Source organism: Camarhynchus parvulus, chromosome 5 (genome assembly GCF_901933205.1).
Source record: "Camarhynchus parvulus chromosome 5, STF_HiC, whole genome shotgun sequence".
Taxonomy (NCBI): Eukaryota; Metazoa; Chordata; class Aves; order Passeriformes; family Thraupidae; genus Camarhynchus; species Camarhynchus parvulus.
The window spans coordinates 57,957,863-57,968,943 of NC_044575.1; the positions used below are offsets into that span (position 1 = coordinate 57,957,863).

At 44.3% G+C, this 11,081-nt stretch overlaps 1 protein-coding gene across 1 annotated transcript in view; it reads right to left on the minus strand.

The window, feature by feature from the left end:
* TMEM260 (transmembrane protein 260) overlaps nt 1-11,081 on the minus strand; it is a 32,559-nt gene that overhangs the window by 15,622 nt on the left and 5,856 nt on the right. Inside the window, exon 3 of the mRNA XM_030950389.1 lies at nt 10,781-10,929. Coding sequence (XP_030806249.1) covers nt 10,781-10,929 — 149 coding nt within the window. The remainder of the gene's footprint in view (nt 1-10,780; nt 10,930-11,081) is intronic.

Below are 11,081 nucleotides of genomic sequence, written 5' to 3' on the forward strand. Positions count from 1 at the left end.
AAGGGCAGCAGGACCATGTAATGAAAAACCAACAGATCCCCAATACACAAATCTACTTCATGACGTTCCTGTTTTGACTAAACCATTTAAACAGTTCAAACTTTTAGTTATAAAGAAATAACTCCATAAATCCCTTTGAAATTCTTGCACAGAAATAAGATTAAAAAAAAGGTGAAACAACTTTTCCAAAAACCTTCAGAAAAGCAGCACTTTAGGCAAACATCCCAATCATTCACCAATTCTCCTTGTCTTTCCCAGGAAAGACTCAAACATATCATGAGGGTTCAAATGAGATGAAAGAAATCCCATCCTCTTGACAAAAAGTCTAAAACCTGCAAGTCGAGTTTCATGAAGCAAGGCTTAAGCAAAAGCCACTCAACCCAAAGCTTAAAGAGTTATCCCAGCTATGTGGGACACAGGACACCTCTGCTCACCAAGCAGAGCAGGGTCAGGAGCACAAACTAAGCACAGCCCACAGACCTGTCTGTCCACAGAATCATGAAAATAATCATAAAATGGCTTAGGTGGGAAGGGAACTTAAAGATCATCCTGTTCCAGCCTAAGCCATGGGCAGGGACAACTTCCTCTAGACCAGGTTGCTCCAAGTCCCATCCAACCTGGCCTTGGACACCTCCAGGGATCCAGGGGCAGCCACAGCTTCTCTGAGCACCCTCTGCCAGGGCCTCCACCACCCTCACAGGGAACAATTCCTTCCAACATCCCACCTAACCCTGCCCTCTGGCAGTGGGAAGCCATTCCCTCTTGTCCTGTCACTCCAGGCCCTTGTCCAAGTCTCTCCTCATCTCTCCTGGAGCTCTTTTAGGTTTTGGAAGAATCTCTAAGGTCTCCCTGGAATCTTCTCCAGGCTGAACAACATTCCCAGGAAGCTCATGGGAAAGCCAGGCTGCTGAGCACACTCTGTGACAGCCCATTTCATGCACGGAGCACTAAGCTCCTCCAAGTACCACAGATGTCAAAAAACCAAACAGGAACGTGTTGCATTCTTGAAGGACATCAAGAAAACAGCTTTGGGAAGTGCAAGCTGGAGACCAAGAGTTTTTCTGCAGGTTCTGCTATAAGCAACGGAAGTGATGGATTTGTGAGTTTGCTGATTCAGAGGAAAACTCTGAGAAGTGGAAGCAATCAGAGCAGGTATCTCCAGAGGAGGATGAAGAGCACCTGGCAGAAGAAATGCAACAATCCACAATGCAAAGCAGCACCAGCAGGACAAGTAGAAATGAATCCCAGGTGATTGTCAGTATGATTTTGGGGTAAAATTAAATCAATCCTGCCCTGCAGGTATGGTAATGTGGTTATACAGCTCATTTTGATCAAAATGAGGGTCTCCATGCTCCTCTGTCTCTGCAGCCTGTTGGAATTCTCCAGCACAGAGTGACAATGTGCCCACACCTCTCCTGTCTCAGAACCAAGATGACATCAAAAGACACACTGTCCAAGGAGGTGACAAAAAACCTCAGGCATGGACAGCTCAGCCATCTACACCACTCTGGACCAAAGACAAACCTCAAGGTGGAAAATACACTGATGGGTGTTCAGTGGTGCAAGGCACAGTGAGATGAAAGAACTCTCTAGAAAAGGCACAAAAACAAGAGCAAAACAGAGATGGGAAAAACTGAAAAAGCAAAGTGATGGGACAGAGCTTTGAAACTCAGGTCAAGAAGCATAAAGACAAGAATTATTTTTTTTCCCCATCCCTGGGAAGGGTTCCATGCCAGGTTGGATGGGGATTGGAGCAGGCTGGTCAAGTGAAAGGTGTCCTTACCCATGGCAGGGGGTTGGAATGGGATGAGCTTAAGATCCTTTCCAACCCAAATCATCCCGGGATTCTGCGATTCTCTAAAAAACATGAAAAAATTGCAAAGGAGCACAGTGCAATGTACAACTGGAGATGTTGGTGACATGTTACACAAGGAAGCAGGATATTAGGGGGGCCAGAAAATAATGGCTGCCTTAATTACAGGCACAGAGAGAATTCTTGTGGTTAAGACAGAGTATTTTGTGGAAGAAGGTTAATTCAAGAGCTAAAGGAGACCTCTCATAAGTCCAGCAAGAGCTCAGCAACCCAGTGACCAATGTGGAGACAGAGGGAACAAAATGAAGAGGTCACTTCTGGTGTGGAAGTTAAGAAGTTTTTCGTGGCACATGGTCACTTGTCTCACCAAAATCAACACCAGGCCTGCCACTGACAATGCAAATATTTCCTGCAGTGAAGCCCTGCTGGACAAGAAGGAACCACAGAGCCTTTGGGCTCTACCACCCTGCCTGGAGCCCCACACTCTGCAATCCGCACTGGCTGGAGGCTTCCCAGGTGTGCCATGGTTGGGAGAAGGAAAAAAAAAACATTTGGGTTTTTTCCTGGAAATAATTTCCACATTGTCTTTCCCCTCGACAGCACATCAGGACTGCAGAGCAGAGAGCAGCAGAGAATTATCCCCACTCAACTTCGACTTGTGCTTCTGTCTTTGAACACTTTAAACTCTGTCTTTATTTTTCAAATAGAGTTGAGGTGCTGCAAAACATGGCAAAGACACCCAGCAGCTGAATCCTCGACTGGCCTCATGGAAAAGCAACATCTTAGGAGAGTTTATCCCAATATTTTGGGGAGCAGGGAGGGTAGATGGCTGCTCCCCCAAATCCAGCTTGTTTCCCCAGTCTCTGGGCCCAGTATGACAAAGAACAGCTCCAGCACACAGGAGCCAGATCATGGAAGAAAAGAATTGAAGCCAAGGCAAAACTGGGAAAGTCTTCATGACCATCATCCAAAAACGCACTCAGAAGGGACAGAAAGAGTCAGCAGAGGAGAGGTCACACAGTCCTTTCTGAGAAATATTTTCCCATGGCATCCCTAAACATAAAAGGAAAACACTAAAATAATTAATTATGATTTTGTTTTCCTTTTGAAGCATGCAAGTGAAAGAATGTGCTGCTGGGCCTCAGCTCCAAGGATGCAAGCAGCAGGAATTTGCCTTAATCGGGACTATTTTAGCTACAAGTTTTTATTAAGAGTTTGCAGGAACATTTGGGAAAACTGAAATTAAATATATTATCCTGTTGGGGTTTTTTTTTCAATCATAGTTTTTAGCTTCTCATTTGTTGGCAATCACTAAAACATGCAAGATTGCAATTTAAAATTTAGCCTTTCCTTTAAGTTTGGTAAAATTTTCCTTTAGCCAAGGTTACAAGTTACATGCCTTTAACAAAAAAACTCCACCAGCATTTTTACCTTTTATTCATAAAACAACAGCAGACATTCTATATTTAATAATTCCCCAAAATGTATTAAATGATCAGCATAAAGCTACATATGGATGGGAACTGGAATTTAATTAAAATGTTTTTGTTAAATGCAATCTTCAGTGCACTGGATTCATTAAGAAAAGTAAGATAATTGGAATGGTTTATATTTGAAGCTGATGTATTTAACACTGGCAACACCTATCTGTACCTAGTGAAATAAGCTGATTATTTCTGCCTTCTTTTCTCTCCAACATTTTACAGGCAGGAGATCTTAGCCTTGCATCTTTCATTTATTTTTTTTTAGGCACTAGAATAAGAAAAACTGTCTTGATTTTTAAAATCTCCACTAATTAACTAAATAATGGATTTTTTTTTTAAATTTCTGTCCTAAATAATGGATTTTTTTTTAAAATTTCTGCCTGTCCATGCACCTGCAGATGATGACCCTGATGTTGCTGGTTCCCTGTTCACTTCCACAGACTCCAAGTACATCACCAGCAACCTCTGTCTCTTTGCAGTAGCAAAGATACATTCCTTCAACGTATTTTTATTTCAAGGCAGTGCCCTAAAGAGTTAACATTTTGAATTTAAGAGCTTTTTCTTGTTAATCAATCAATTAAAAAAAAAACAACTATTTTTTTTGATGAGGCTAAACAGAAAGGGATGCAGAAGACTCAACAACCAAGCTTCCAGCATGCATGAGCATCAGCGCTGAAACAGAAGAATTATTTAAAAATTAAAATCCAAACAGGAGTTTAGGGCTTAAGTAACAATAATTATCCCCCAAAACCCCAATCCCTCTGGGTTTGCCTGCCTCTCAGCCACAAACACTCCATGACAAAAGGCGGTTTCTCTTGCTCTCAGCGCTGAAGAGCCAGCTCAGGTACTACAGGGAATAGCAAACCAGATTTTATTCTTCCTCAAGGACCTGGAGCTCAATAGCCACTTAAGCCCTGCCCGCAGCAGCAGGAGGAGGAAGGAGAGCAGGGCTTGGCTCATCTCTCCTGGTTGAGTCCCATGGTCACAAGGAGCAAAGGGAAAAGAGACCGAGCAAAGAGGCAGAGCCACCATAAAATAAAACCAAACCAGTCTGGTCACAACCAGCTGCTGTCCTTGGTGTGAAACGGGACTTCAGCATCCCACAGACCCATGATTTCTCGGATGGGGGTGAGCAGGCAGCACCTCCACCTTCCACCACATGCATGGAATGCCTCACACCCAGCTAGGGACTGCCACCACCTCCTGACTCTTCTTTCTTGTAGTTATTTTATTGACGCACCACAGTTTGGAGAGGGGATGGTCCAGAGTGGTAAGGAGTGAGCCAGTGAAGATTTTGGCAAAGGGAAGCTGGTCCTTGCACCCTCTCACACATGTCCTTCTGGACTGGAGGTGTCCAGCTGGGACACCACCTCTGAAGGATATTGTCTCTGCCAATTTCTTTGGAAATGTGGACCTGTGAAGGTCACCAGCACGTGCAAGAGGCATCTTCCATCCCATCCCTTCTGTCCTGGGGCCAAGTCACCTTGGATCCTCTTGCTGGGAGGATCAAACTGCTCTGGGATGGCAGCAAGGACTTCCATGGGTCCATTAGACAACAGGGAAGAGCCCCCCGTGACAACTCATCAGGGGAGCAAGGAATGAGATATCCCAACCTCACACCTTGCATGCTCCAGGATATTCATCACCACTGGAGCAGAGCCTGCTCGCAGCAGCCCCTTGCCAAGGAAGTTTGGTATTTAAATTCAACACCTCCATGCCAAGCTATTCCAGAGCAGCTCAATGAGTGGAACAGCTCATGACAGATCTATAAAATGCACACAGGGCTGCGCTGCTTTAAGAAATATCACCCCATACTCACATTTGAGTTGTACAAACTGTGCTTCCAGCCATTACAAATGAGAAATTCTCTCCTGGTGTCTTTGCAAGTGCAAAGGGTGTATTAGTTCAACCCATTATTTGATTCACAATCCTTTGAAAATAGATACACCTTTATCCCAGGCTCCTGTAATAACCAGCGCCTGCTTCCAGCAGCCAAAAAACCCCAACCCGCAGTAGGAGCCGACTTGAGCTATTTAAATGTTTTATAAATTGGCTTTTTTTTTTTTTTTTGGGTAATTGCAGAAACTTTTCCTAATCTGACATTTGTTAAAAACCCTTATTAGAAATTATGCAGCCGTAGAAGAAAAAAAAAAAGGAAAAAAAAAAAAAAAGGAGCGGGAGGGGGGGCGAAAAGGAAGGAGTTGAGGGGGGGGAAAAATAGAATAAAATATAAAATAAAATAAAAATGAGCTGGCTTCACAATTACCAAGTCAGCCCATGCAGCCCTTCGCTATTGTACGAGTGGCATAAACCCCCCGGCGGCCTATCAGCTCCCTGGCAGGCAGGGGGCTGCGCTATTCAAAGCGAGAGATACAAGCTGCAGGGCAAAAACCTGGCAGCTCCCATCTGACCCCCCAATCCCCGGCTGGTGACAGCTCCAAGCTCCATGGCAAATTAGCCCTTCTCACATTACAATTGCAGGAGACAGATTCCATTAGCGGTATCTGAAATTGAGTGGAGAGCTGCTCCGTTATCAGACTTGACTCATAAGCGCCGCTATTAATCAGAGCTATGATAGCATTTATATATTTCAAGCTATCTGCCGCCGCTGTGATATTCTGCTACAAAGGGTTGATGGGACTTAGGGAAGGGAACAATGGAGCTTTCTGGGAAAAGCAGAGTAAATCAAGAAAGTCTGTGACTTCCGCACATTCTGAAGGGATTGCGGTTTACATAAATTTTCTCCCAATTGGAGATTGAGCTCTTCCTCATCTTACACATGGGATTTAGTTGTCACTCAATGGTAACAGCTGTGAAAAGGTGAAGCGGCCCACCGCTCAGAATATTGCCTCCGCTTTTAAAGCAATTAACCCATGAACAGGAGGATACCTGGTGATATCAAAGGGATTAAGCCAGGCAGTGCATTATTAACATTTCCTTGAACTAATTCTAACTCTGACTAGCTGTCAGAAAAGACTCTTCAGTCTTTTTAAAAAAAAAAAAAAAAAAGAGTTTTTTTGCCCTGCTTTTTCTTTCCCCCCCTCCCACCACCCTTTTCAAAATGAAGCAGAGTTACTGCAGCCTCGTGTGCCTACTTTAGAGCCAAATGCAAATGAACAGATTTGGCAGCCTCTTCAAACAGACTGAACTCAGTGCCGGTTTATTCTGGGGACAAGTGGGAAAAAAAATAAAAATAGATATGTGATCAATTAGCCAGAGGTCACGGCAGATTTTCTAAAAGCAAATTAGTACCTGGTGCATTCCTTTCTTCTCTCCCTACTAAAACTTTGTAACTACTCCTCACTAAGCACAGCTGCTTCCCAAACGCCCAAGACGTTCCTGCTGTGCTACAACAGAGATAATCTACGATAATCTGTAATCTGGAAAAATCCAAACACGCCTCTAAGGAGATTCCTCCTTCCCCAAAGCCCAATTTCTTCATTTCCTACTCTGGTTGAGCAGGCACTGACTCCTCTTTCATCCCTCCATCTTCCCCAAGTCATGTCCACAAAAAAAAGGGTCAAACTGTTCTCAGGGATGAATTCTGCTCTGGCAAACCCGTGTACCCAGGGACATGGAGCATTTCCTCACTCACCAGGGGCAGAAGACAACTTTTCCCAGCACTGGGCAGTTTTAAGGGAGCATCAGCCATGGGGCCCCTCTGGGATGGCCATGAAGGTCATTGACCATTCTGGTCCTCCTTAGGGACCTTCCCACAAGAGCTCCAGGACACATACCCTGGGAGCCAGAAAACTCAGTGCCATCAAGAGGGTCAAGTGGCACTTCCAAAACATCCCTATGATTTCAAAATGATGGAATCATTTTGATGATTTCATTATCCAACATGCCTAATTCTCCTTTTTGCTGGCAGTAGGAGAAGAGCTGGCTCTGGGTTTTATATACACTCACAGTTTGTTGCCTGGAAGGTTTAGTGGGCAGGGAATACACATATATATATATAAAAATATATGTTTGTATAATATATTAGTGCCAAAGTTAATATGATACCCAGAACAGCAAACCAAAGAGATGTGAATTGCTTAATTTAAAGCAACATCTTTCCCCTTTTCAAAACCCTGTGTCCAACTCAGCCGAAATAAAGCTGGCAAAAACTTCCTACAAATACCCAGGCAATGCCACTGTCTACTCTACTACTGCCTCTGCAATAAAACAGCTTTGTGTGTACAGAAACCCCAAAACAGCCAAACTATGAAAGGTACAGAATGAAAAAAAAATGCACTCAGAGGAGGGGAAATCTTCCTATTTCTCTTTGCAGCAGAGAACGCAAAGAATGCATCCCCTGTGCAGAAAATGACACTTTGGCAATCATATTATAAGAAGATAATTGGTTTACTTTGTAAACTTGCTATGCTTTGCCTCCCACAGTAAAACAAAGAAATAGTTGTTTAAAGAAACAATCCTACAGCCGCACTCGCTGAGTCCTAAAAACATAAAGCATCTCCCCCGTCCTTCAAAGCCAAGATGAATTATTTGCCTCAGTTACAAGCAGTCCGAGAAAACTCTTTGTAAATGGCATTTTACGATAATTACAAGCAATTTATTAAGACTGTGCAGAGGGGAGGGAAAAAATCTATATTTGAGAAGTAACTCAAAGGAGAAACGGCTCGTTCAGCAACAGTCTGGATTACTGACAAAAAGCCTTTCTGCATCAATGTGCTGTGATATAATTTTGCTTTGAGAACAACAATCCAGGCTTAAAAAAATAATGTAACTGAATGAGTAATATCATATATTATAACACAATAAAATTAACAAACAGACTTGATGAGGCGGCCGCTTCCTCTCAACCCCAGCGCAGAGCATCCCGCCAGCCATCACCTGGCAAAGGAGAAATCTGCTCAAGGAATAAATTCCACCCTAATCCCACACGTGCCACAACATCCCAAACACCACAGAGGGAAGGAACCACAACTCTTCTCCTTAAGGAATAAAATCATCCGACCTGCCGAGGAACAAACTCCGGGAAATGACTCAAACAAAAAGAATCAATGGGGAAGTTAATTAAAAAAAAAATTTAAAAAGGGAGAGATTTACTGTATGGGGATGCTGGGAGGGAGGGAGGGAGGAGGGAGGGAGGCACGGGGTGTGAGGGTAAACAGCAACGCTGCCCGGCTGCCAGGGAGAAAAGAAAGGTTTTAGAGGTTAAGTTCAGGTCAGACGACAAATGAAATCGTAACAACCCAACTGACATTGTATAATGTCTTCTTCAGTGGATCAATAGGGCAGCGTCAGCCCCATTTCCATAGAGATGGCTTCCTCCCCGCTGGAGGGTGGCTATTGTTTGAGCAGGCAGATTTGCCACTTGAACCGTGTTGCTCCCGAAGGATGTGTACTTCATCAATTATTTGTACTCCTAACATCTACATATTTTCATATTAACATCCACATTTCACACGGCAGGAGGAGCAGGTGCTGATTCTGCCACTGGTACCTCGTAGGGGTCACCCCCTCAGATAATTTTATTTAAACACAAAAATAAGGGGGGATTTGATAGACCCGTTTAGTCCCTTTGTGAGGGCGGACAAACTCTGTTTAAAACACACCACATCACACTCAGACAGCTACAGCTTCAAGCAGACAGTGCCAGTGAACACTTTCTAATATTTTTCTTTTAAAATAAATACATAAAAAGCAATAATTTTTCTTTTTTTTTTTTTTTGCCAAATCAATGTTCCAAAATATAAACCAATTTTAAGGTGCTTGAAATGAAAAATGTAACATTGTAATTTGGAAATAAAACTGATCTTACAATTATTAAAAAAAAACAAAAGAACCAATCACTGTTAGGCTGAATAATTGATCCTGTCAGTATCTGTGAAATAATTTCAGTAAGTCTTAATAGTTTTTATCATCTCTCACTTGCACATTTTCCGTTCCTTCATGCAAATTCTAAATTTGACAGAAGCGCCGTCTTCCAAATCCAATTAAACACCAACAAAACACCTAAACCTTCAGAAGTGCTGAAGTAATTCCCAAAATAATTCTCAAATTTAGCCTGTCATTTCTCTCCGTATCCTTATTTCTCTAAAGGAACGATTGCACCATTTCCAAAGCACAGAGTGAGCACCCAAGGAACTGTCACATCACAGTTCAAACCAAAAAACTGGGGAAGATCTTCCAAATAACTGCAATAATGGGAATAACCACCACCAAAAAAGAAATCAGAACCAAATATAGAAAACCTTTAGCAACTCCTTGCAGGAGTTTTTAACAGAATGGAGTTGTGCTCTGATGCTGCACCGAGCGCTGTGCATGGGAGGGCAGCGCCACTTCCAGCTTCCTAAATAGGCTGTGAAATACAGGATATTAAATTAAATAATGCCGACTTAATTACATGTATTACCCACCAGTGAAAGCAATCACTTGAAATGCCTACAGAAATATTTAGGAACTACTCAAGCAATTCCAGTAGGTGTGCTTTGGAGCAGATGCTACGTGCTAAGCGATGTGCTAAAAAGCAACTCCTCTGCAGCAGAGAAAGATGGACCCTGTGGAACAAAGTTTAAGCGAGCTCATGGTTTGCTTAATCTCAGAATCTGCCCCCCACCACCTCCCCATTTATTCCTGCTTTTATTTCTAGGTTGCTGGGAAGGTTTCCCTGAGGGGTGGCTCTGGAAACGGGTGGGAGAAAAGGGCTTTTGTCAAAATAATCCCGGTCGGGAAGCGCCCTGTCTCATCCCGGAGCACCCCGACACCACTCGCAGCCTGAAAACGTGCCCTATTTTCCCTGCAAAAAGAATATCAGAAATTGTTTATACGGGTTGCCATAATCCTCTCAAATATGGGTCAGGCTGAGGTTAAGAGCAGCCAGAACTTGCACATCAAAGACGAGCAGGGTTAACAAAAACCCCACAACCACGTGAGCATTCCGATTGTCCTCCCAAGGTTAGAGGTGCGGAGAGGAGGCTCCGGACACCCCCCTCCCCCCCCCCGAGCCCGGAGCTGCTCCAGGGAAAAGCAGGGATGCTCTCCCTGCTCCTCGGGTACCACGGGCAGGCAACTGCCCATCCACCTCCGCCGGGAGCTGCAATTAAACCAAGTTCACGGTTTCCCGATAGGTGAAGCTCATCCTGTTAATTTAAACAGACCATCTGCATCTTTTGAGAACGACAAACTTCATTAGTTCTGGTTAGTTAAACCGAGCGGTGATTTGTGATAATGAGCCTGAACAACCTGTCACGGCTGGGCAAGGGAAAGGGCGCACTTTTTATTATTGCTATTATTATTATTTAACAGAAAAGAAAAGAGTGGGGGGGAAATAAAAAGAGGGGGGAGGCTTTTGTGCGGGAAAGAAGGTCAAATTCAGATTAAGTTGCTGTTAGGTTAATCAGAGGAACTAATTAGGGAAGGGGGGGAATGCTGGTCCAAAGGCCAGCAGGGAGCAGAGGGAGCCTTTGGGAATGTCCTGAGCTGCCGGGGAAGCACCTCGAAGCCAAGGAAAAAGCACCCCCGAGGACTTTACCTGAAAACCGTGCAAAAAAGCAAAGAGGCAGCAGCTGCTCCCACCAAGCCGCAGAGGAGATTGACTCGGAAAGCAGGGGAGCCGCCGGGCAGCTCCGTGGCCACTTTGGCCAGCAGCGTGAACAGGGGATAGCCAGGAGGGTGGGCAACCTAGGGACAGAGGGACACGGGGTTGGAAAGGGGGGAGAGGCTGGGAATGGGAGTGGGGCAGTCCCGAGCAGGGCAGTCCCAAGCAGCTCCACTCCCCGAGCCACCCTCAGTGCCCATCCCAACCCTCGGTACCCATCCCAAATCCCCATACC